The sequence below is a fragment of the Melopsittacus undulatus genome, chromosome 3, assembly GCF_012275295.1.
Source record: "Melopsittacus undulatus isolate bMelUnd1 chromosome 3, bMelUnd1.mat.Z, whole genome shotgun sequence".
Taxonomy (NCBI): domain Eukaryota; kingdom Metazoa; phylum Chordata; class Aves; order Psittaciformes; family Psittaculidae; genus Melopsittacus; species Melopsittacus undulatus.
The window spans coordinates 91,753,861-91,781,405 of NC_047529.1; the positions used below are offsets into that span (position 1 = coordinate 91,753,861).

At 35.6% G+C, this 27,545-nt stretch overlaps 1 protein-coding gene across 1 annotated transcript in view; it reads left to right on the forward strand.

The window, feature by feature from the left end:
- The window catches only part of RYR2 (ryanodine receptor 2), a 363,651-nt gene that overhangs the window by 206,703 nt on the left and 129,403 nt on the right, over positions 1-27,545 (forward strand). Inside the window, exons 26-35 of the mRNA XM_034060766.1 lie at positions 589-748; positions 11,771-11,918; positions 14,444-14,652; positions 16,557-16,731; positions 22,146-22,354; positions 23,195-23,547; positions 24,554-24,668; positions 25,786-25,946; positions 26,595-26,754; positions 27,017-27,103. Coding sequence (XP_033916657.1) covers positions 589-748; positions 11,771-11,918; positions 14,444-14,652; positions 16,557-16,731; positions 22,146-22,354; positions 23,195-23,547; positions 24,554-24,668; positions 25,786-25,946; positions 26,595-26,754; positions 27,017-27,103 — 1,777 coding nt within the window. The remainder of the gene's footprint in view (positions 1-588; positions 749-11,770; positions 11,919-14,443; positions 14,653-16,556; positions 16,732-22,145; positions 22,355-23,194; positions 23,548-24,553; positions 24,669-25,785; positions 25,947-26,594; positions 26,755-27,016; positions 27,104-27,545) is intronic.

Here is a 27,545-nt window from a genome sequence, read left to right on the forward strand (position 1 = left end):
CTAAAGTTAGTGAGGAAGCTGTCTCTCAGTTCTAAGCCACACTTAAATTTCAGACGTTTACTTTTATAATTTGAAGGATCATTAGGGTATGAAATATGAGGACAAATTTTATTACATGGAATTAATATGTGATCACGAGTAAGCCATTTGACCTACTGTATCTCTCACATCCCTATATATGATCAAGAATATATTTTCTTGCTTCAGTAGGAGATAGGTAGAATTTATATAAGCATTGTGAAGTGCTCAGAGGTAAAATAAAACTAAATAGTGTTTGTAAAGTATTTAGACAAACCGCAAATAAATCTACTGCTTTAAATATGTGAAAGTACTAATACTTTAATATTCTTTTAGTTCAGACCATTTGGGTAGCTTTCATTCCCAGCTACTTTATCCTGTTGAGCTTGAAACAAAGTCATATGTCAGTGCATTATTGTTGTTATTAATGTTCAAAGACAGATTTATATAGATAAATTACATAAATGTTACTTATTTCCTTTGCAGTTTCTACTTATTTAAATTTATTTTATTTTATAATTTTATTTAAAGTGATTTTGTTAATATAACAAGTTCTGTGGTTTTTGACAGCTACCAGTTGTTGAGTGGATATAAGCCTGCTCCCATGGATCTGAGTTTTATCAAGCTGACCCCCTCTCAAGAAGCTATGGTAGATAAGCTAGCAGAGAATGCACACAATGTGTGGGCAAGGGACCGTATAAGGCAAGGCTGGACATACGGTATCCAGCAGGTAAGTGCTGACTTCAGTCACTTGAGAAAACACTTCTCTCTTGAGATATTTCACAGTTAAATGGGAATAGTGGAGATACAAAGGCAAGAAGAAGCAGCTAATGAATATGAGCCTGTCAGTCAAAGAAAGGAAAAATACATAATTAAAGCAATCCTGCTGAATCTCGTAGCAGTATGAGACACTTCTTCTACAAGCAGTATTAAAAAACTGGTGCTATATTCTTGTATGCTGTTTGGATCTCAGGGTGAGAAAATTGCATGCAGGAAGCTAATATGCTCTAGTATTTTAAGAAATGTAAACATTGACTTTCAGTAGGGAGGTAATTTAAATGTTTGCAGTCCTGGGAATTGAATAATTTTGTTTATCCAGGAAGATCAGAATGTAAACTTCCAGTAATCACTTCGCTAATTTTGTTGTATTTCTGGCAGAGGCCATATTTAACTGTCAATAGTTGCATTAGTCTCTGAGTTCCAGTCCTACTTTAGTGGTTTTGTTTCAGTGATAGAAATACCACTTGGTAGGTGTCACAATGTGTTATAAGGGAAGGGAGTAAAAATTAAGCATAGTGGATTGTTAACAGCAAAACTCAGCTTCTTTGTTTTCTTAAAACACCATCGGTTTACAATGAGCCTAATATATTCTTTTTCAAGACAGATACTATATGAATTTTCCCCAGGCATTCTATCTTCTCTTTGTGGTTATTTTTCAGTTTTATGTAGAGAAAGGTGTCTTCACTTCTGTTCATAAATGTGTGGTAGCATATCACAGTGAAATTTTGTGAAAATTCATCTCTTTGGGGACAAAAAAGAGTTTTCATGGTTTTGTGCTGGCTTAAAAGGTCATTAATTTGCAACAATGAGAAACAGCTGTTTAGCAGGTACATACTCTTTCCTGCCTACAGAACAGTGGTTTGATTTTTAACAAAAATTCTAGTTACACATTTCAGATCAGCACATTTCAAATTTCGCTTTTTCTATAAAACCAAAATTCATTCTATTTGCAAAACTTTTGTGTATGAAAAAAAATACGGCTTATATATATATATATAAATATATAAAGTTAGACACTTAAATTCATCTCCTTGCATACTGCCAAACTACATTTATGTGACAAAATATACGCCACATAGCATTTCAGCATTGTCCATTGTAGTATCTTACTATAAAGCTCTTACTGTGGTACTTTGTAAATTGTTTAGGAAATCCATGTTCTGCATTTGAGTCTAGCAAAACAATGAGCCATTTTTTTATTTTGAGAGTGGAGTGTATGTAATATACCTTACTAGACTGACACTACAGTCAGTATTAGTATTATAAGCATCTCCGCTGGTTACAAAAGGGTTAAATTTTCCCTGATACTGCACCTTTGAGTAAGGAAGGTAGCCCTTGGAAGTATTGGTAACATTTTTTGCAGATTATAAATCATGAGAAGTGTTGGAAGTGATGATTCTCTGTTGTCAGGTAGGTCATGCAGATTAATTCATTTTTATCCCATTATTTCAATCCTTTGTTCATGGAGGTAGTACACAATTCATTTCTAGAATAAGAGTCTGCATATCTGTAGATGCTCAAAAGAAATATTTCTGATGTATTTAAGAAGGTAATTAATAATTTACACCATGCCTTCCATATTTTTTATTTTCCCAGAAGCCAAACACTTCCAACATAGGTTCTTGCCAATCAGATGTAAAATGAATGAAATTTGGGAAATGGTTACAGTTTTGATAGAGCTCTGGTATATCCCAAAATTAAATATAGTTTTACAACAGAATTTATTGGTTAAAGTGTAGTTATGAAGTTTCTGGAATCAAATGCATCTCAGCTAATAGTATTTCTCGCTTGCGTAAGGAAAATTTAAATCCACAACTCATATGTAGTAAATAAAGTTTCCTAGATCTTGAAGACAACTTAATGTATCCTGTGTATCTGTATATCTTTGGGGAAAAAAGCCCTCCACAAATAATTTTGTCATATTTATTGGAGTGAATCTGCAGTTAAATTGTATGTGTTCTGAATTAGGTATTAAGTAAGAAAGGCAGTTAAACGATGCTATCGACTTTTCCGGGGTTTCTGGACTGGGAATGGTAAGAAAAGGAGATAGTAGGAGTGGGTGGCAATGAAAAAAAGTTTCTTTTTTACACCTGCACAGTGTGCAGATACACTGTCTTTATGTATGTTTTAATATGCCTGCTGACATAGCAGGTACTGCTTTTTAAGACATGTGATATGATAGTAATAAATTATTGGTTTTATAATGGCTCCCAAAAGGCAGTGGAGTTGCCCCAGGCCACAGGTTTGGTTTAAAAATTTAAATAAAAACAATGATTAAACAAATCTAGTATGGGATGTAACCTAAAATTAAACACTTAATATTGGAAGAATCATAAAGTTTGTCTTATGTTCTTGGTGTTGTGCCTGGGGAAAGACCTTACTGTTGAATCTAAAAGGCTGTGGCCTTTTGAAGAGACAGTTTTGAGGCTCACTGAGAGAGCAGAGGGAAAGAAGAGCACCCTGTAAAGTACTCACTGAATAACTCTCTATTTTATCTACTAACTCTTAAAATACTGTCATGAGGGCCAGCCTTGGAAATCAGGCCTTCCTTCTTAATACATGTCCTGCTTGCTGGGTGACAAAGCTCAGCATTATAAGAGAACACAAATTTGTGTTCACTTATTAGAATTTGTAGTCTGGTATAAGAAAACTCGTAGAAGGTATGGGTATAGATTTAAAACCCCTAGTCTTGTAATTATTGAACTGAGCATTACCCATTTTCTACAAGGGTATCTGACCGGGCAACTGGAAATCAAGTATCTAAATCCATTTTGATGGCCAAATACAAGTTATTATATAATGAGGTTATCGCTATCACTTAGATCTGCTAGGTTTTAAAATAAACTAGGTAGCATCTGGTTAGGTTTTCAGAGATATTTTATGCAGTCAGTGATTTTGATTATCGGGTTGTCCTCTGAAAGAGACACACATAAATGCTTCTGCTTTAAATCAGCTAGACTTATATGATCAGTACTGAACTGTTCTTGTTCTTCCTTACCAAAACAACTGTAACCATACAAAGAAGGATCTGGAGAATTTAAAAGTAAACAGTTTAGGTGCCTGATCACGTTAAGAAGCTGATCACAGTTTTTCAGTCTTTGAGTTTTCTGCTTTAAAATTCCAAACATTTTGTTGGGCTTGATTTGTCCAAACTGACTGGAGACTTTTCTGTGCCAAGTGGTTATTGAGAATATTACACAGTGGTGCAGTGAACAGCATCACAGTTACGCTTTCACAAGAGGCTGGTTGTTAAAAATCATCAAGAGCTCAGCAATATTAATAACCTTTAGGAAACATCAACAAAATCAGCACTATATTTTACTCCACTTATTCTTGGAAGGCAAAATTATAGTAGTCTCATGTATGGTTGTGCAGGTAGATTATGTTCTTGAAAACCTTTCCCCCAGTACCATGTGCTGTAGAAACTGGCATACCTGGGATGTTGATGCTGGTCCTCTGAATTCGCTTATTTATCTCTTTTCAAATAATTAAGTTTATTTTCTACTGGAGAGAAGACAAGACAGCTGAGTTCCAAGAGTGCTTACAGTGTGCAGGTAACAAATACCAATCATTAAAAATCAAAAGAGCAGAATAGCAAGGCGCTCCTTTCTGGATGTCTTGCAAAGATGCTTCTCATTTAGCTGACACACATGGCAAGCTGCTAGCTCTTGTCCACATTGCTACTTGCATCTGCTTGACTCTTAACAGTGGGTTTGTTCTGTGGGCTACATTCTGTCATTCCATTATATTACTGTGACATGTTACAGTACTGTAATAAAATGACATGATGTTATGCTGTATACTACCACAAGCAGATCTTGCAGAGCTATGAAATAGTTTTCTAAAGGAAAGAAGCATACAGATGTCCGAAAGCAGATGAACTAGTCATTGGGAAGTATGTTATAAACAGCAATCTTGCTGTGGCTGTAGGATGGATTAAATGGCCTGGTAGGTCTGTTCCGTAAGTGCCACATACTTTCATGGATATATAATATGAAAAAGTAAAGGGATACTGTCAAGTAGTTTGTGTATATACCATTTCCTAACTGTTATAAACTGATGATGCCTTCCAAGTTCCATTATTTTTTCTTCTTCTAAATCCATCACTGCTTGTGAGGACTTTTTCTTAACAAGAGATAGCCACTCTTTGTGCATGATTATACACATATTTTGGTCCTGCTGCTGCAGAGCCAACAAGGCAGACAGCAGAGAGAGCATGAGTTAACTGATAAATACTGTTCCCAGAACTATGCTAACAGCGATGACATTGATCGCAAACAAGTATTTTTTAGGAGTACAGACTCACAGTACCTTACTGCTCCATGAAAGGAGAAGAAGGAAAAAATAAAACAAAAGCAAAACCCAAAAAACAAATCAGGTAAGAAAAAGGCATATTCCTGCTTAAAAGAATGTTTTAAAGAGTAAGAATAAGTGGACAACTAAGTGCAAAATCAGTATGAAAATACTTGACAGTGTCCCCTTTTTAAGGGGGATTGTGGTTGCCTGCAGATTGGTCTTCTCTGAACTGGAGAAATGGTAAATTCTCAGAGACTGGAATGGAAATAAATCCAGGCAGAAAAGCAATATAACCTTGATGTAAATCAGTTAAAATAATCACATTTGTGTAATGAGAGAGGGCTTGCTATGTTTTTATATTTTTATATATATTTATATTTTTATATATATTTATATTTTTATATTTATTTTATTTTATTTTATTTTATTTATTTTATTTTTACATGTATGGTTTCCATAGAATCATAGAATAGTTAGGGTTGGAAAGGACCTTAAGATCATCTAGTTCCAACCCCCCTGCCATGGGCAGGGACACCTCACACTAAACCATATCACCCAAGGCTCTGTCCAACCTGGTCTTGACCACTGCCAGGGAAGATGCATTCACAGCTTCCCTGAGCAACCCATTCCAGTGCCTCACCACCCTAACAGTAAAGAATTTCTTCCTTGTATCCAATCTAAACCTCCCCTGTTTAAGTTTTAACCCATTACCCCTCATCCTATCACTACAGTCCCTAATGAAGAGTCCCTCACCAGCATCCCTGTAGATACTGCAAGGCTGCTCTGAGGACTCCACGCAGCCTTCTCTTCTCCAGGCTGAACAGCCCCAACTTTCTCAGCCTGTCTTCATATGGGAGGTGCTCCAGTCCCCTGATCATCCTCGTGGCCCTCCTCTGGACTTGTTCTAACAGTTCCATGTCCTTTTTATGTTGAGGACACCAGAACTGCACACAATACTCCAGGTGAGGTCTCATGAGAGCAGAGTAGAGGGACAGGATCACCTCCTTTGCCCTGCTGGTCACGTTCCTTTTGATGCAGCCCAGGATACGGTTGGCTTTGTGGGCTGCGAGCTCACACTGAAGCTGGCTCATGTTAAGTTTCTCATCGACCAACACCCCCAAGTCCTTCTCCACAGGGCTGCTCTGAATCTCTTCTCTGTCCAACCTGTAGCTGTGCCTGGGATTGCTCCAAAGCAGGTGTAGGACCTTGCACTTGTCATGGTTAAACTTCATGAGGTTGGCATCAACCCACCTCACAAGTGTGTCAGGGTCCCTCTGTATGGCATTCCTTCCCTCCAGTGTATCAACCGAACCACCCAGCTTGGTGTCATCGGCAAACTCGCTGAGGGTGTAATCAATCCCACTGTCCATATCAGCAACTGGTCCCAGCACTGAACCCCAAGGGATGCTGCACATTACTGGTCTCCAGCTGGACTTTGAACCATTGACCACAACTCTTTTTGTGCAGCCATCCAGCCAGTTCTTTATCTGCTGCTGACATCAAATTTATGTCTTTATAATTTAGAGATAAGGATGTTGTGTGGGACATTGTTGAATGCTTTGCACAAGTCCAGGTGGATGACATTAACTGTTCTACCTGTCCATCAGTTCCGTAGCCTCATCATAGAAGGCCACCAAATTGGTCAGGCAGGATTTCCACTTAGTGAAGCCATGCTGGCTGTTTAAAATAGAATAGTTTGAGTTGGAAGGGACCTTGAAAAGTCATCTAGTCCAACCACCATTTGACATATATCCTATCATAATTACCTCACTTAGTTGCTTGGGTATTCTTAGAAAATTTCTCATAAAAAGCTGACTGAAATATAGCATTGAATGGATGGTTTTGTGACTAAATCCTCACAAATGAGTGGAAATATTCAGAACTCATGCAAGTTTATGCATGAATCTACAGAGTTGGGTGACAACCTAAAATGTTATTCCAACTGTGTGAAGAGCGTCTTAAGAAAGATGTTCTGCACTTCCTGACATAGGATAATTAGGACTGTGGTATAGTTATTGAGTCTGACTTCTCTTTGGCCTAAAATGACAGACAGTTTGGTCTTTTTAAGTAGGGATCTTTTTTTTTATATAGTATCTTTTTGTAGGAAGCATATGACATCCCTGTTTGATCAAGAGCTGGACTCTTTAGACTGCCTAGTGCTGCAGTGCAGGAGAGGTACCATTCTGGAGATTCAGACTGAGAAGATATGGATGTACTGGAAGAATCACAAGTTGAAAGCTTGTCACTTGTCATTAACTATATCTAAAAAGTCATCTTGTCCTTGTATGAACTATTTGTCACCTCACTCACACATTTTACATTATTTATGCAGATGTATTAGTTCTTTCCATTTATAACCACCTTCTGCCATATAGGGCACATTCTGCCAGGCATTCCATATGGATATGGTCCTTAGTGAAGATGGTGGAAGCTGTAGGCATATTTCTAAGGATGCACATACTTCAAAGTATGCCAGGTTAGGAACACAACTTCCACATTGGGTGGATACATTTAGCATACTTTTTTTTTTAATGTTGCCAAAAATATGGTTTAATGAAGACTTTATTGTGGTTTCCAGTTCTGACTACTCTGGAATCTTGTAATTATGTACTTAGTAAATAGCAATTTTTAATTATATTTTTCCTTTTTCCCTTACAAAACAATATTTATTTTTGATGGTTTATGGTTAAACATGAGCTACCATGATAAACGTAGAAAAGTTATACCTCTGGATAGCAAGATATGAAAGGTGTGGTGTAAGTAAATTATCACAGTATATATATATGGGATACACTTGCATTGTGGATCACGGAGCGGGGTTTCTGACAGCATTGCTGGCAAGCTCATCAGTAGCATTTGTTGTGGCACTTGCTCAGAAATCTTTGTGGAAGACTGCAAGACACAGACATGGCAGCAAGCAGAATCAAGTCACAGCTGTGGAATGAGTGTTTTCTAAGGGTACAAATGAAGCTAGAACAACAGCATGTCTGCCTCTCTGAATGTGTGCTGAAATACATTTGCTTTGTGCTTGTCATTTAACAGCCTTGGTTATGAGAATAAAATCATTTCAGTACCACACAGCATATGTGTCTGTACAGATACGCAAAACTTATCCCATTAAATTATTATAATGTTTTTCCTGCACTCTTCCTAGTCTGTGCTTTTATTTTTCAGTGTTTTCCTGTCTTTCTTTTTGTTGGGCACTTATTTATGTATGTTTCTGGTGTCCCATTTAGTCCAGTGATCTGTGCTGTTCCTGAACTTCTCAGAGCTTTGGGAAGGCCCAGGAGTGCACAGGTTTGCAGTATCACATTTATAGCTCTGAAAACTGCATTATTTATTATCATTTCAGATGTCTTTTAAAGGTTTATATGAGATTTTATTTTTTGTTACTGACTTCTGTAGAGTAAAACTTTATTGCAAATGCTGTATCTCTTAATAGATTCTGTTAGAGCTGCTTATAGAATTTGACTGTGGTTTTCTATGCTGCTGTAGACAGTTTGGACACTTTTCTTGTTTCATTCCTACTCCTACATGGCATCTGTCTATGCAGGTTGCAAGACCAGTTGTTAGGTCCAGTGCTCTAGACCAGTTATCTACACATCACATACTAAATGAATGAAAGCAATTCTACACCTCTCAGCTCCTAGTGTATTTCCTTTGTGAATTATTTTGCAGCAGTGTTCATTACCTGTAATCAAAGTTTTTAAAGACTTGTTGATATTTCTTTTTGTGGGTGTTTATTTTTTCTGTAGTTCTTTTCTATTACTTTCAAGAGCTTTATTCAGTTAATGCTATTGTTGACCAATTATCACTTTTTTCAAGTCCGTTTATACCTCACAAATAAGTATGCGTGTGTCAGTTGAAATGATTCTTTGTTTATCATTTACTGTATATAGCAAAATCTGTAGTGTACACTGTGCAAAGTAATACTGACTTTTCATGGTCAGTGTTACATCACTCCAGTTTAAAATGATTTATTAGTTCCTTCCATTTAAAGTCGGGGCACATTCTGCCAGAATTTCCACTTTTCATAATTGCAGTGCTTTCTTTTACTTAAATAACTCCAAATTGAATTCTAAGTGACTAATCCAGTGTTTGTGTTATGTTATATGAAGAAAAAGTTGTATAAGAAGATATATAGGCTTTTTTCTTTTCTTTTTTTCTGTGATATGACAGGTTCTGAATTTGAAACCAAAGAATTATATAAACATCATGTGTGCTCCCCAGCTCAAGCCATTTGAAACAGAATCTTGTTGACAAGCTCAAATGTTTCGTCTATGGAGGACGTGTGTTTTTCTTGTGTTTTTAAATGACGCGGTGAATAAGCAGTTGCCAGACAAACTATACACAGTCTTCTGATGAACAATTAGACTGACAAACTAGGAAAATTCTGGAAAAGTATTAAAAGCTTAGCCTGTTTTTTCCTTCTTTTAATAGTCTATACTACAAAACAATAAATTTTCCATATTGAATAGGAAGAATTAAGTCTGTGCACATTGCAAATGTACTCAGTAAGAATTATTGCTCTTAGCTAATCAGTTTTCTTGTTGACTTGATTGTGACTGTGCAAAGCTCAATCACTGTGTAGGAGCATTCTCTTGATTAGCTACACTTAAACCAAAGACTTGCAGAAGATCGTTAGCACAAAAACTTAGGATGAGTGTGAGAATAACAGTTCTTAATTCAGCAATAAGTAAAACATTAAAAAATAGATAGACATACCCTAGGAAAAAAAAAAAGAGCAAAATTATTAAATTAAAACTCACTTCTCCTATTCATATTTAAAGAAATAGCCAAAGGAGAAAAAGGTCACAATATTGAATAAAAAATAAACCAAAGGAAAAAACTGTAAAATTTAGTTTAATATTTTTGATTTCTTTATGTCTTTAATTACTTTTTTATCACTCTGATTTTATGCTTAGGCATTTTTAAAAGTACATATGCTATATTTCATTATCATATATTGTTATCAGCTGATTGCCTGCATGTTAATGTATGTTGGTGGTTGCTATGGTAATTGCCAGTGCATTAGACTAACTGAATATTATGGATAAGAAGTTACATAATTGTTGTTCCAAACTTCTGTTTCATATTTTTAATGACAGTATTTTGTAATATCTTTTGGATATACAGTGTTTCAGAGGAAAATATTCTTCTTTTTTTTTTCCTTTTAACATTTGCTTCAACATCTGTTAGGTCCATTCTCTTCTGGAAGCAGACTTTTTCCACATTTACCAAATTAAATATTGGAAAAAGGGGATGTGACTTTCAGTGTTTTGGAATAAATATGGAAAGCAGTCCTTTCAAATGGTCCTTGTGTTGGCCCTTCTCACTGTCCTTCTCACTAATTATAGCTAAAGTTAGTTGATATGGCATAGTAGTTTGTGTTGCGGCAATGCATTATCTTTTTTTTTCTGTTAGTCCTTTTAGCATGTAGGTAATGCTTGCCCCATAATATTTCTTCTTGTAGAATAATCACTGGTAGGGCCAGATTTCATCAAGCCCTAATTGATAACTCCACTTTAATATTTACTCACCATGATAAGGCAAAATGCAGGTAGCCTTGAATCTAAGCATTTGAAGGACAGCAAAATATTCCTGCAAGTATTTGTTAGAATGGATGTGCCATTTCTTTCCTGATGGTAAAGCTGGAATGAAAACCATGTACATTCTTAAAAGTATAACTCTTAATGCTATAAAAGAAGTTAGATACTTTCACTGTAGGCACTGCTTTCTAAAGTAATAGGCACTATTTTTGCTTTTCTTAATAAGTCTGACCTATTATCAAAGCCTCTCGATATCTTTGGTGTATGTACCCAAGAGAACAAGGACCAATTATATGGTGAACAAATACATTATATGCCCAGGTTTTAATTTTTATTTTTAAAATAAGTTGTTATGAAGAACATGGAGAGTTCTTTCTATGGTTTCTCTGCCAACAAATACTAACAGGATGTGAGAATAAAATGCAGATAAAAACCCAATTCTGTTAGTAAAATTATGTCAGGTGTTTAAATAAACTAGTCAAACAGTGGTTTTAAATAATTTAATTTTGCAGTACAGTAGAACCTAATCAGTGTTCTGTTAATAAACAGATAAAATACACAGATCAAAACTTATCAATATGTTAATTTCAGCTGGAAGAGGGGTTACATTACATTACCTATTACAAAAATTTTGCACATTAAGCAGATATATTTAGCATCACCCTTTTCTGTGGAAAAGTATGTTTCAAGTATTTGACATAGTAAAGCACAGGCTTACTGTATCTTGTATAGTGCTATAGTTAAAACCCTTATGTATTTGCAGTACAGTAAAGTCTCTGAGCTATAGTTACATACTAGTTTCTTGTTATGGTAGCTGTTTTCTAAATACTGTAGAAAATACAATCTGTTTGACTTTTCAAACTCTGCATTTATTGTTGTTCTTGTTTGTTTTGTTGTCCTGTTAAGTAAATTTGATGGCAAATGAAAGCAGGTATAAGCCACAGGGTTTCATTTATTTGTGTGTTACTTTCCTTTGTTAAGACTTTCTAGACTATTGCAGTGTCTGAATCCTTACTGTATTTGCAGTTCTGTGATTTCTGTTGGTATAAATAGCTACTGCTACTGTAGCACAATTTTGTTTTTAAGACAGAACAGTTTCTAAAAATTTGATTTTTCATATTATGCAGGATGTAAAAAATCGACGAAATCCTCGCCTTGTACCTTACGCTCTTTTGGATGATCGAACGAAGAAGTCAAACAAAGACAGTCTTCGGGAAGCAGTCCGCACCCTCCTAGGCTATGGTTACAACCTGGAAGCTCCTGATCAAGATCATGGTGATTAATTTTGCTTTTCTCTCTCACTCTCTCCCCCTCTCCCTTTCTCATATGATTAATTAATGTTAAAAGCTTAAGCAGTTTAAATCAGGATTGTGGATACTACAAGACACAACCCTGAAATACTGTAAATCAGGAAAACATGGTTATCATCCTGCTTAATGTATGACCTTGTGCTAGGGAATAAAATATATGGTTGCATTTTATGCATGTGTTCTATCAATGTATTGATTAATGAATGATTATTTTTCTTGCTTTGTGTAATGATAGTATTGTTAAATCTTGGACCTATTTAGACCATAGACCTTCAGTGAAGCATTTCTTCAGTTCTAACTCATACCCAGCATGTACATTTTCATTTTCTTTTTCAAACCACGTATCTACTCTGAGCCCTAGATTTTTGAGAGGCTGCTAGTAAATTACACTTTAAATCTGAGTTATCACTGATACTATGAGGGTTTCAACAAGGCTGGATTGCTAAATGGGCAAAACAATGTTTTCTAGTGGAGTAGATTCTTTTGGTGGCAAAATTACATGATCTTACTGTTAAATCTGCCTGTGCCTAGTCTGGAGAGTTTAAGGCTGACACATAATCTCATAATTTCTTCCCCTCCCATTGTGGGAGCGAGATGCTGTGTAGAGTAAGTGAGTATCACTTCTTCTTGTTTCTGGGAAGGTGGGTTTGCAGGTAGAGGAGGGTTTTGACTCTTAAGAGAATAAAGGGATTGTCTAGTGATGTCGGGTCAGAGGGAGACAAAGCACACTCAAGTCCTACAAACTCTTCCAAATCCCACTGAAAAGTATTAATCCCGTTTCCTCATTTACAGCTCTAAGAACCATGTGCTCCCCTGCCTTTCTTTTGGAATGAACTGCTGGAAAATTTTGTTTTTTTCTTTATGATGCAGACATCCTTGGGCTAGTTCTGTGCATAGAGTTACTAATGCAATGTAAAGAACACAATTTTAATTCTTGCATTTGAAAGGTGTCATCAGTCAGGTTGCAATAATCCCAGATAAAAGGACCTGCAGAGCATAGTCCCACAAACTGGCTTTTCTTAAACAAAGACTGGAATTGCATTCAGCAAAAGGTTTTTATACTCATTTTGAGGGTTTAGATTTCACAATTTATAACCCTCTCAAGTTTGAGATGCGTAAAACATGTCTGTCAAGGCTTATAGCCCCAGCTGGCAATAACTACCCATGGGATGGGGAGGAGAACAGATAAAGGCAAAACTCATGGGTTGAAATAAGAACAGTATAATGCTTGAACTAAAATTCAATAAAATAATACTAACAGTAGAAATAACAATAATTTTAATGAAAAGGAGAGAAAGAGGAATAAAACACAATAAAAACAAGTGATGGACAATACAATTGCCCACCTGCTAACTGATGCCCAGCCCATCCCTAAGTAGTGATTGTCCCCTTCCGGGTAACTGCACCAGGCTTACATACTGAGCATGATGTGCTGTGACATGAACATCCCGTTGGCTAGTTTAGGTCAGCTGTCCTGGTTCTTCTCCCTCCCAGCTGCTTGTGCCCCTCCTCTCTGGCAGAGCATGAGAGACTGAAAAGTCCTTGACTAGGATATGCACTACTCAGCAACAAGTAAAACACTGGGGTTTTATCAACATTATTCTCAGACAAAGCACTACTCAGCAACAAGTGAAAACATTGGGGTTTTATCAACAATATTTTCAGACTAAAACCAAATCACAGCACTGTACCTTTTACTAGGAAGAAAACTATATCCCTCTGAAACCAGGACAATGCCATAGGGATTGTCTCTCATCAGCCAAAGTCCGTACTGTTATTAAAGGATTTAGAGCCCTCTAGTGGTGTTCTGCATCTCCATTCATTAATTTTACTTTAAAAATTGATTTACAAAGCTCTACACCATAATTTTTATTCTTTATTAGTATTGCTACTTACTGCTGCCCACAGCAGCTAACTTTTGGCGTTGCTTAGAATCTAGAAAGCATTAGGTTGCTTAGAATCTAAAAAGACAACAAATTATCAGTATTCATGCTTTTAGGTGGTTCATCTACAGAGGTGTGGTACTGAGGGTCTTCAAAAGTGTTTTTAAGGCAATAATAATGTAGACCATCAAAAGTAAAAATTTACTAATAAAGAATTATGTGGCAGGGAGTTCAGAGCTGCTTACAGGAAACTTAATGAACCTGACCTAATGAAAGTCAGACATTTGGTGGCATGACAAATGACACTAAATTCTGAGGTATGTGACCTTACGGGCTATTCAAGATGATATTGGAAATGTGGACCCTCCTCCACCCCCCGCTAGATGAATTAGTGTAGAGTAATTTCTAAGAGGTACCCAAGTGTTGATTCCCCAGAATTGGCAAGGGTGCTTTGACCATAAGGCTGTTCTGCAGGTACATTCTTCTTTTCATGCCTATACTCAGAAAGATTTCTTGGTTTTCACTGCCTTAATTCTGTCCATAGTTAGAGTACTTTGTGTGTTGTGGGTTTTTTTCTTCACTTTTTAAAATTTTTTGAATCTTACAGCAATGAGACTGGACGTGTGTAGTGGGATAATGGAAAAATTCAGGATCTTCCGCACAGAAAAGACTTACGCTGTGAAGGCTGGAAAGTGGTACTTTGAGTTTGAGGCAGTTACTGCAGGAGACATGAGAGTTGGCTGGACCAGGCCAGGATGTCTGCCAGATCAGGAACTTGGCTCAGATGAAGAAGCTTTTGTTTTTGATGGCTTTAAGGTTTGTATATGTTTGTCTGTAATAATATAATTGATTGCCAGACTTTTAATTTTGCGTTTTGTGTGTCAGAATCTCAACATAATTGCCTTCTCTTCTTTCATTTTATAAATTTATTTCTCTCTTTGAGGGCCTAGGTGGAATAAGGAGGGTAAATGTCACCTGAAAATTAGTTAGCAGTGTTTGGCATTTCTATTTTTTTCAGTTTCACAGTATTTGTACAGTATATGTAAAGCACTGAAAATCTAAATGACTTACACAAATTCAGAGTACTGGCAGAGCTGCAATTAACTGTGAATTATTTCTTTAATTTTTTACTTTGTTGTTCTCTCCAGAAGTGTCATTAGGGAAAGATTTGGTAACAATTGTTAGCAATAAGCATTTGAAACAAATTTTGATACAAGTTTTTTATAGGAATGTAAAAGTTATGAAGAGCATACCTAGGTTTTCATGGAAATCCTTGCAGTTTAGTATAAATGAAGTATGATAGAAACAGTATTTTTTTTCCTCCAGTTTAATTCTGCATGAGAAAATGACAAATTGAAATGTAATAGTAAAAATATATAGGAAAAGAAACTCTTTTATGTGTTATTGATTTTAATCGGAATAGATTAAATGTCTCATTAAAGCCTTTTATTTCACTATGAAGGCAAGTGCAACCGCTAACCAAACCATAGTTGCTTTTAAGGTTACTCATGACTCAGGTCAAAATGTTTCTGGTATCTGATGGTGGAATTAATTTTGTTTATTACTGTTACAATATGTAACAGAAATCAACAGTATTTCTGGCTGTTCCTCATCAGATCAAGCTCTCAAGACGTTTTTTTATTCATGCTGTTGGATTTTTTCCCAGTCTTATACTACATGAGAAGATGCATTAAAATGAGAACTGAAAAGTTGGTTTTGTAAAATATCTAATTGGCTTGAGTGAACTATGTGAGTTCTGTGTCTTTACTAGAATAGCTATGTAGTATTTTGTCTTCTGAATCTTAGGGTTTGAACTTTGTTTCAATCCACAAAGCTATTTTGTTGTCTTTGATTTTAATCAATTATCTCCTTGTTTCTTCTTGATTAAAGTTTTTGACCTTTGGGTTACACAGTTAGGCTCATTTGTTTTCTAGGAATTTCAGGATGGATACAGAGGCTAAAAATCTACTTGTGATGGAATATATGAATAGGGAACCTATTTGTTGTTAACACTGCTTTGTTTTGTGTGTGTTACAGCAGTTCTTAATAGATGTTTATTTGAATTCTGATCCAAGACCACATCCAAAGCCTTTGCAGTCTTTGACTTTTGAAGGTTAGCCATACAAATCATGAACCATGCCCTCAGGTGCTCTGAAATACATCAGAAACTCAGAGTGCTTGTCCATTCACAGAAAATTCTGTTCATTCCAAAATATGGAATGACAGAAAGTTTCATTTATTTTGCACACAACATTTTTAGAATTATACTTAAGGAAACAAAGTTTGTTTGTAAGCAGTGAATTTATAGGGTACTAGGTTAAATAAAAGCAATTGCTTAAAAAAATTCATGAAGTGGCTAGTTAACATTGTAATCGATAACATATTATTTTCATTACAAGTCTTTCATGGAGCTTCTGCAGAAAAATAAGCTATTCTCTTGTTACTAAAATGTTGAAGTAGCAATTTTACCCGTCAGCTCACTGAGCAGCATCTTACAATACTGGCATGAGGGGTGTTTGCAGGAAGTTAATTGTTGGATTTCCATTTTCAAAGTCGACTTGGTGCATTCACAGGCATTGTTTTGGAATTATAAGCTGTGAAAGTGTTAATTTAAGTGCCATCTTAATTGAGGAGGCTAATTTTCAGTTGTACCAGAATGGGAGAAAGGAACACACACATCATCGCTGTTACTCTTTGAAATCCTTCTAAATCCTTTTCAGGCACAGCGGTGGCATCAAGGTAATGAGCATTTTGGCCGCTCATGGTTGGCCGGAGATGTCGTTGGGTGCATGGTTGACATGAATGAGCACACTATGATGTTCACCTTAAATGGTGAAATCCTGCTTGATGACTCAGGGTCAGAACTCGCGTTCAAGGACTTTGAGGTTGGTGATGGTAAGTACTGTAATACAGTGTGTTGCCCATTTTTTGCTCTGTCTTCCCTTTAATGTGGTGTGCTTGTTTTGTGTTTTGTTGGGGTTTTGTTTTGTTTGGTTGGTTTTTGTTTGGTTTTTTTTTGTGGGGTTGTTTTGTTTTGGTTTTATTTTTTCTTCTTCTCCCCCTTTCCTCTATCTAGGGAGCAACCCTTCATCCTTTACTCTTCTTGATTAGTATTAAGCCTTTGGAAAGGAGCTATGCTGGGTGTGAGGATGAGGCAGGGTCTTTTTCTGTGGTGAACTTTGAAGCCATCTTTTCTGATCAGACCTTTTCGCTATTTTGCAGGGATGTGTCTGGGTTTGCAAATTCATGACCTTGAGCATTTCATCTGTACTGCAGCAGGTTGCTATATAGCAGAATCGTAGAATGAATCATAGACTGCTTTGGGTTAGAAGGGGCTTTTGACAATTATCTAATCCAACCTTTGCTGCCAAAGGCAAGGACATAAAATTTTATCTAGATCAAGTACTGAAGCAGTACCAAATTTCTGTCAAATTAGGGAGAACATATGGTAGAATATAAACCTTGAGCCAGCTTTAAGGTTATGTTTTAGCTCTGGGAGCAGAAATGGCACCTGATCCAGGATAAATCCAGCTGGTACAACGTTAGCCTCCAAAAGTTTTTACTTATTTTTAAACCATCAGATTGATTTTTTTTTACCTGTTCTTGTACTGTTCTTGGTTCAGAGTCTATAAGCCATAGTTTACCATAAGTAAATCATAAGTTTAAGTTACCATAAGCCATAGCTTATGAGATTGTAAAAAGTGACAAAGATCGAGGTTGTGTCAGGTGCCAGATTGATGGTATATTGTAAAAGTATTTTGGTTTATAGATTTAATTACATACTTTTGTGTGAATAAAAGAGTAAGAAATTACATTAATGTAGATTTCTGTCTAAAATTTCCCTTCTGTGGTAATGTAAAAAAATATTTTAAGCTTTAATCTTTCCCTTAAATTTATTGTAGTCATATATATTCTGTCATATTTATTATATATCTGTTAAATAATACATCTGTGTCTGACAGAGAAGGTTCAATTTTTTTTTGAACAGTAAAGGCTGCAAATGATACTTTTGAGTTACTGATTCCTATTCCCAGAAGAAATATGAATCTTATGCCCATTAATTAGGTAGTTCCCTACTTGAATTTTAACCACTTTTATATGGATTTCTGAGTATTTTGCCTTCAGGAGTGCTTTGGGAGGAGAATTTTTTCTTCTCAATTTTTTTTTTCCTTCTTCTACCATATACCAGACTATGAATTCTTGACTGTAAGGGTGTTGCGACACTGGAAAAGGTTGCCCAAAGATGTTGTGGCTGCCTCATCCGTTGAAGTGTTCAAGGCCAGGTGGATGAGGCTCTGAGCAACCTGGTCTAGTGGAAGGTGTCCCTGCACATGGCAGGGGGGTTGGAACTAGATGATCTTTAAGGTTTCTTCCAACCTAAACCATTCTGTGATTCTATGATTTGATTTCATTTAAATTGAGGTAATTGCCACCAGTTTCCTGGAATCATACCCACTGCTTTACTGCCTTCAGATTTCCTTAGATACTGTGATGACTTTGACAGATAATGATAGGCAGTTACTTGTTCTGATGGTAGTGATAAAGTCTTTCTACTTGGTTTTCTATTTCATACAGTAAAATAAAAGCTTTGCTCTATAGGCTAGTTGTGTACGTAGAGACTAAGAGTCAGATCATGGGTGAATCATAGAATCAACTAGGTTGAAAAAGACCTGTAAGATCACAAAACCCAACTGTTCCCCCAGGACTGCCAAATCTACCCCTAAACTATGTCACTTTTTTATGTAGCCTCCAGCATGAAAGAGCTACACAAGATCACTGATACTCAAATGGCTGGATACTCATTTAGAGAAGGGTAATGAAAGTTAGTTTTTATTCCATAGTATGACATATAACTGCCTTACCAGCACACTCTCTATAAAATGAGAAGCCATACTTTTACCAGGAACGGAAATGCCCTGAAACACCTTTATGACAACTGTACCATTAAGAAATCAGTGCAGAATTTCATCTGAGACAGAAGTTGTGCTTCCATGATAAGGACTGGCACTGGTGTTTATATTTCATTCATACAGAGCAACAGTTACTGTGTAGCAAGTGTTAGATACAGGTACAGTAGCATTCTGTCATCAGTTAATTTTGTATTGGTGAGAAAGGTTGTGATCTTGATTCTGAATTTGGCTACAGTTACAGGATTGTTGGAAAATACTAGACTAAGTGAGAACATCAATGGAAGTTTTATCTGTATAGGATTTTTTTCCTGGGTTTCTTTGTTTTCTTTCAGGCAATCTTGCAAACACCAGTTAACATTTTATTTGTGTGTGTGTGAATATTTGCTTCATGTCTAAGAATGAATCTGTGAGATCTTTTTTTCCTGAGCCCACAGGAAAAGTCATAGGTAAGCAAATGAGCAGTTTCTGTGCATTCTATTTAGGATGGGCAAATATTAGTAATATTTTAAATATTTTATATATTTTAAATATTCCTGTTTGATTTAGATTTTTGTCATGTATACATCTTAATCTTCATAAATACAGTTGATCATCTTTTTTTGGATTTTGGACTGCATCTGATTATCTAATCAGCTCTTTCTATAATGTATGCTTACCAAATTCTGCTGATAACATCAGCTGCTATTGCTTTTTTTATTTTGCAAAAGAATTATTTTGCACTTGATTTGAAGGCTTTAGTGGAGAGGAACTGGCTATGTGTTAATTTCCAAAGTGCTGGAGATAGAGCTTGCTACTTCCTTTCATGAAATACTTGACCTGTGCAGAAGCATAAAACAGTTGCTCATATATGTAAATATAAAAATATATAAATAGATACAGACATATGTATAGATATGGCATATTCATAACTAATCAGCTTACACCTCCTTCTCTTTGAACACTTCTGGTTTTAAGCTTTCATTCCTATATGTTTTTTTCATGAAAATATAACAGTATTTGTGTCAAAAGTCTAGTTAGGTCACTATTTTGTTTTCAGCAGCAGTGAATAGCAAATGCCTGTAGATACACATTAGAACAGGATAAGTAGATTGCAATGCAGTCACCCAGCTTCCAGTGATTTCTGGTTCAGGAGCCTTTTGGGGCAAACATGATATGTTTGTGTTGAATAGCCCTGATGTTTTTTGAGTTTGGTTTGTCATTGATTTTTGTTTGTTTGTTTGTTTGTTTGTTTTCCCTTCCCACATGAAGATCTAAACACTTTTTAATCTGTGTGAGCTTTTAGTGTCCATGATGCTATGTGACAGAGATTTTTACAACATTACAATGTGGTTTATAAGGAAGTTCCTTTGTTTTGAAGCTTGCTACGAGTTTCTTTGATCATAATTCTTTTTTTGAAAGACATTTAGAATTATTTACTGTTCATTTTCTCTGTGCAACTCATAATGGAGGTATGTATCATACCCCCTTTATAATTTTTGAGTCTGAATTACTCTAATTTCTTTGATGCTAATAAGAGAACAGTTTAATTCATGTTGGCCATTTTGCAGATCTATTATATCCTTTTGGACATGTGAAAAGCAAAGCTATTCATAAGGTTTTAAAATTGGGTGCTATACATTAAATGGTGAGGTGATTCAGACAGAGCACTTGCCTTAGGCAGCATATACCTATGTGGTTTATTGAAAAAGGTTATGTATTTTTTTGATTGACACTGTGAGGATTCATGCTGTTTCCGTGAAAATCCATTCTCAAGCAACTTGGAAGGTTGTCCACAGAAGATTGTTACTGTTCTTTAGTAATGAGCTGAGATTTATTTTATTGAAAATAGAATTTAATTTTTGGCTTTGCATAAAAACTTTTTCAATATCTTACAGTTTCCTTTAACCCAACAGGAAGCCTAGGAAAGCCTAGTCTAGCAGGCCAGCCACATGTATCTATGTATACAAATATAACTTTCCTAGCTATGTGTTGTATAATATGATTTTGTGCCATTTATTGCTGGGAAATGTTATTTGCTATTGTCTTTTACTGGATTTGTGGTAGCAGAATGGACATAAATCATGTCTAAAATCATCTATGTTATCTAAGAAGTTGATGCTTTGTGATTAAAGAACCTTGCTGTGAAGATAAAAGTCTGGACTTGAACTTATAACTGATAGTGTATGTCCTTAAGTTTCTCGTGCCTAATGTATGCATACATGATAAACAATTTTGTGTATCTGTAATAAAATCTTCAGAAGGGGATACTGAAGGCTGATCTTTTATCTGCTGTGCAGTCAGTCCTGTAGATGGTGATCTGGAGTTTGCTTTTGTATCTAAAGAACCTATCAACCATTTTTCATTTGTGCAGACTAAAGAAAAGTGAGGAATTCTAGTTGTATTTTGTCTTTATACCCTTCAATACTTGGTACATTCACATGAACTAGAATAATTGAACAGAGCTTTATGATTTCTGTTGTTACAAAAAAAAAACATTTTGTTAATAGCTAGGTCAAATGAATCTACAAAGCAGTTTGTAGCTGTGGTAATTCAAAACGAGGATCATCGTAAGAAAGAATAGTTTTTTTAAGGTTTTTAGACTGTGGTGCAAAACCTGACAAAAAAAAACCCCAGACAGTTTTTAAAGAAGTGCAAAGGGGTCACAAGTGAGTCACCTGTGCTAATGAAGTAATGAGAATAGATGCGTACAAATGTGAGGCTGATTGAAAAGTAAAAGAAAACAACAAAGAAAGAACAAAACAAAAAATCCAGCTGAAACGGAAACTACTACAAGTTTCATAAAGCTACAGCATCAAGTCACAAGTATTACAGTTTCTTAAAATTAATAAATTTTGATTAAAAAATATAAATTACAGCATGCAGTTGTGAGTTTGTAATTGTTTTCGCTACTATAGCTGTATGACAAGTGCTATACTATTTTTAAAGTAATTCCTGAGGTTCTCTCAAAATGCCGTGACTGACAGAACATGTAAAGTACTAAGGCTTGAAATAAAATTGTCAACACTATCAGTTTAGCAGAGGGATTAAGCAATATCTGATTGTTGGAATCTGATTGTTGGACTCCTTGGTGTACTCTTAGATTTCTGTGAAGTAAAGTTAATCTTGCATGAAAAGTTCTATGACTATTTGATAATTTTTTTTCAGAATGATATTTATGGGAACACTACGTGGTGATGTGCAAGAGGTGATGTGCTATTGAAGACTTCTTGCATTTATACTGTTTGTGGGTTTTGTTTGTATTTTGTTCTTGTGGTTTGGTGGGTTTTGTTTTTTGTGGGTTTTTTTGCTTTGTTTTGTTTTTTCCAAAAAAAAAAAATTAAATTGGGTTATAGAAGAGAGCAGTTTCCTGATGTTCGTGACAACATGACAACAACCCACTTTCTTTTATCTTATTTTAAGGATTTCTACCTGTATGCAGCCTGGGCCCATCTCAAGTGGGAAGAATGAACTTTGGAAAAGATGTCAGCACTCTAAAATATTTCACTATCTGTGGCTTACAGGAAGGGTATGAACCCTTTGCTGTTAATACAAACAGAGATATCACCATTTGGCTGAGTAAAAGGCTCCCTCAGTTTCTGCCAGTGCCACAAAATCATGAACATATTGAGGTTTGTGATCCTATTAAAATTTTTCTAGACACTTCTTCCCTGAATATGTTTGAATTAAGTTTCTACTTTTGCAGTTCTAGACAAAATTTTTAATGTGATATATTGGCCCAGTTCTGGATGAAACTTGCACCTGTTACCAATTTCTTACATTGATGGAGTTGATAATATTTCTTTGTCCTTGAAATCTGTTGTGTCTGAACATGAGATTTTCAGAAACAAATTCTACAAGATGTCCTCATTAAGAAATCCTTGTTCAGTGAGAGCAATGTTTGTAGACAGCTTCTGGAAATGAGGCATTTCTGCATAACCGATACCATGTGTTCTGGAATGATTTTTGCGTAACTAATTGGTTTGGATATTAACAAATATTTATTCACAAATTGTGTCAACACTTATGTCCCTATAAGCTGTGCGTCTTGATGGAACTAAATCAGTCATTCAGTCTACCATGAAATCCTCCTGAAGTTGAAAGAGCTCTTTTTCAGCTGATGTATGTTACATTTGTAGCATTTAAGAAGTAATTTGTGTTCTTGCATATGTACATGTATGATTTTTTTTTGTTGGTTTGTGTTGTTCTGGTCAGGTCTGGATTTGTGTTGCTGCGAGTTTTGATGTGAGTGGGATTTTTTATATAATAATGGAACAACAGAAATACCCTTAAGGTATTTATTTTCACTTAAAATGGCAGCACATGATTACAATATATTTGATTGGTGACAGCATATTGTTTCAAATTTTGCAAGTCATGGATGCTTATTGTAGAAATAGAAGTTGAAAAAAGGTGAATAGAGGGTGAAAAAATCATCAGCTTCAAAACAACTGCATCTTTATATTTGATAGGTAATGAGAATCGATGGCACTATAGACAGCTGCCCCTGCCTGAAGGTCACTCAGAAGTCCTTTGGTTCACAGAACAGTAAAACAGACGTCATGTTTTTTCGATTAAGCATGCCCATTGAATGTGCTGAGGTGTTCTCAAGATCAGCTGCAGGAGGGTTACCAGGCACTGGTTTTTTTAGCCCGAAGAATGACTTGGAGGATTATGATGCCGATTCTGATTTTGAGGTTCTAATGAAAACTGCTCATGGTCATCTAGCTCCTGACCGGACAGAAAGAGAAAAAGATGCCACAAAGCCAGAGTTAAACAACCATAAAGATTATGTTCAAGAAAAGCCTTCACGTCTTAAACAAAGGTTAGTAGCACATGTGGCTTGCAATTTTGTGTCTGTTCCCTCCTCACCCACCTTTTTTCTTTTCTTTTTTTTTTTTCTCTATTTCTTGAATTGTAATTCAAAAGACATGCCAATCACGTCTGCAGAGACTTTTCCCTAATTCTGCCCTAAATTTGAATATAACACAGTAGGCAGGACAGTTAACCTTTATGTGATTAAATTATATCTTATTCAATGTATAGATTAAAATTAAGCAGAAAAATTAAAACATTTTTGAAGATTTTAGAAACCTATAATTTGGTGTATTGTGATGGCTTTTGTGATCATCAAGAAACCATGGAGATCCTTTCTGGCAGAACTACAAAGTGACGTGGAATTTTTTTTCACATGGCTTCCAAAAAGCTGGAGATGTTAGATAATCTTTATGTAGAAATGTATATTGGCTTCTCATCTCACTCAATGAGTCAAATAATCATAATAGACACTTTTATCCTGCGTAATTTTTCTTATGGAATCTGGAGTAGAATGCCCAACTTTTGATGATGCTGTGGAGATGGAAACACTATGCCATTAACTGGACAATATTACTGTAGCTTTCCATTTCTTTTCTGCTCTTCTTAACCAAACTTGGTTTCTTAAATATTTCAGTTGCAGAATAAATCAGTTGCATATAGGTGGTGTTTTTAAATGCATTCTTCGAAAGTGATAGATGTTTAACAACCTGGTAGTTTTTTTAAGTTACGTGAGTTTAGTTTCCAGTTAGCTTTTGAATATATAATTTAAGCTGAGTTCATTTAAGCACTTTTTGAAATGAGCTTGTCTCTTTCTCTTTTCTGAATAATGTATTTTGTTTTAATCTGTATGTAATTGATAGCCTAACCAGTGTTATGTACTAATAATGTAATCAATACTATGTATTTAGGGCTAACATAAGAAATACATATTTAGGGATAATGTATCAAGGTAAAATTGTGTATATATTGATATATTGAGCTTCTCATACAGACTTTGATTTTACTTCTTACAGATTTATGCTGAGGAGGACAAAGCCAGATTATAGCACAAGTCACTCTGCACGGCTTACTGAGGATGTGCTAGCAGATGATAGGGACGACTATGATTATTTGATGCAAACTTCCACGGTATAGTAACATACCATTGGTATTTTAGCTGTTTTCTTTGCTAATCCTGTACTACTGAAGTTAGACCTCTATGTTCCTTTGGTGTTTTGACTTGTCAGTCTCAAAAAATTTCCACATGGAAACCCATAAGTAAATTGAATCCATTTTTGAAACTACTATTGATAACACCAAACACAAAAGAGGACAAATAAGTAGTTCTAGAATAATGGCATAAGTAGGAAAAATTGCATTAAATGGGATTCAGGACTATACTGTTACTCAGCATTTACTTAATGGAATTCCCAGTGAAAGTTCTGTACAGGTTTTTGTGCATCTTCTCTGCAAATCAGCTCCATAAGCAGTCAGTCTTCAATTTTTAAAGGGAAAAAATACTTTTCTTCTGGTTGTATTATCCTCTTTCTAAAAGATACTAGATACAAGAAACTGAGTCACCTCCAGTGTTGGGGGTCGAGCATGGGCACTTGAACAGGCATACAGCAAGCTGTGAGAAAGTGAACTTATGACCCCAGGTTAAAAGAAGAAGAAGTGTCAGGATCAGCAAAACAGGAACGCAATAACAGGATGCCAGTAATTGCAAAAGCATGATGTAACGCTAAGCTGACACGAATGTTTGAAACCAATCAGGAAAGGTAAAGGGGAGCGTGTATGCCTCGTGGACAAAGCGAGGCAGCCAATCAAGTAATGCATGATCATGTGTAAGGAAGCTTAAAACAGTATATTAGGAGCAGCCTTGTAATCAATAAACGGAGCTTTTGTGAACCTACATCGTATCGGTGTTCTCTCCCCTCCACCTGGCCGCGGCACTCCAGTATAGAAATTGTAGCTGCACTACAAAAATATCCTAGAATGCTATGATGCAGAAGCCTACAATACAATCATATAAGCTGAATTTTTAATACTTTCAATTGTTTTTTAATATACATATTTTGTTAGCTGTATTTTGATTTGTGTTTATATTCACTTCTTTGCTTATGAATTGCACTTGAATAAGCCTATGCTGTTTTTCAAGAGATTAGATATTCTCAGATTAATTCTGAATCAAACTGATAAACTGGAGATCAAATGCTAACTTTTAAAGTTTGGGGTTTTTTTAAATCTTTTTTTTTTTTTTTGACAGTACTATTATTCAGTGAGAATATTTCCTGGTCAAGAACCTGCTAATGTGTGGGTGGGCTGGATTACATCTGACTTTCATCAGTATGACACAAGCTTTGACTTGGAAAGAGTGCGTACTGTCACAGTTACACTGGGAGATGAAAAAGGGAAGGTTCATGAGAGGTTGGTTAAAATTTTCTTAAAAAGATACATAAAAGCAACTAACAATCTATAAACTGTAAATCCATCTTATTTAATATAGTTAGGTTTATGTTAAAAAAATGTAATGAGAAAAAGTATAACTTGTTCTCTTACTTGTGAAGAAACAGTGATGTGATTACTACTCCATGTATATAGTAATAATCTCATCAAATCAATAGGCACAGCTTATCTATGTAGTTTCAGACTATGATTGTTTGAATACTGACTTATGAACTGCTACAAAATAGAGCCAACTACCTGGTAGCATTTTTGGAACTTTCTGATTTTGAGCAGGCCGGAATTGGTGCAACACCTCCTCTCAACACTTCAGCTTGTGATCCTGCCAGAAACTGTGTGTTTAACATGAATGATTTGTAACATTAACTTTGAAAGTCAGTTTTGTATCATAGAATTTTACAAAAGATTTGAGCTTGTTAATATTTTTCAATCTTCAATTTTTGTTTTTTCAATTATGAAGTCTAGGTTTCATTGAATTTTGGCACTGGTTATGCTTTGATTCATTGTTTTCAGCCACAAGAGCTTGTTGGTTGCAGGCATGCAAAATTGTTCTTAGACCACTGCATAAAGTTTACACACCGTCAATAAATAAATCTGTCTTTTGATATTCAGTATAAAACGCAGCAACTGCTATATGGTGTGCGCAGGAGAGAGCATGAGCCCTGGACAAGGGCGTAATAATAATGGTCTGGAGATTGGTTGCTTGGTTGATGCTGCCAGTGGCCTGCTGACCTTCACAGCTAATGGCAAGGAACTAGGCACATACTATCAGGTGGGTATTTTTTGATCATGTCTTCTAGTGGGAAGGGGGAAAACTGAATCTTCAGACTACAATTTATTAGAAACTTTTGTACAGTTGGAAGGAGTTGTTGCTCTTATGACTGATTTCTTGACTCCCATTGGGATTTTCTCAGGTTTTGTTCAAAAGCTTGCACTTATTGACTATTAATACAGATATTGGGGGGTGGAGGTGTTAATTTATAATAGTGGTTTGCTGTCTTCAGTGGTTATATATTTGTGCATTTTTGATTTAGGTTGAACCAAGTACAAAGTTATTTCCTGCTGTATTTGCTCAAGCTACAAGCCCCAATGTTTTCCAGTTTGAATTGGGAAGAATAAAGGTAAAGAATGCTTGGGTTTGTGTAGGTTTAGGAGTAATATTTCAAATAATGATTTTTTTTTTTTTTTTAGATTTTATTTTGGCTGTTTGTTGCCTGCAATGTGCTCTTGTTACTGGGCACATTTTAATTATTTCAAGTGTTTGCACTATTGCCATTTTTATTCTTAACTCAGTTTTAAATGGTTTATGTATTCAAAACACAGTTCATTGGATGAGAAGGGTTGTAACTGGTTAGAATTGACAGAGGATATTGCAGAGTCTTGTTGAATTTTCTGAATCTCATCCTTCATGATGAAATGAAATCACTGAGGTCAGTAAGGCAAATCTCTTACTCTACAAACAAAGCACGGATGACCTGCAGATTAGGTTAGGGTTTTAAAATAGTTTTAAAGTACCTTCCAACAGCACACTAGAGAAAACTGAGCTAAAATTTGCTTCCTTGC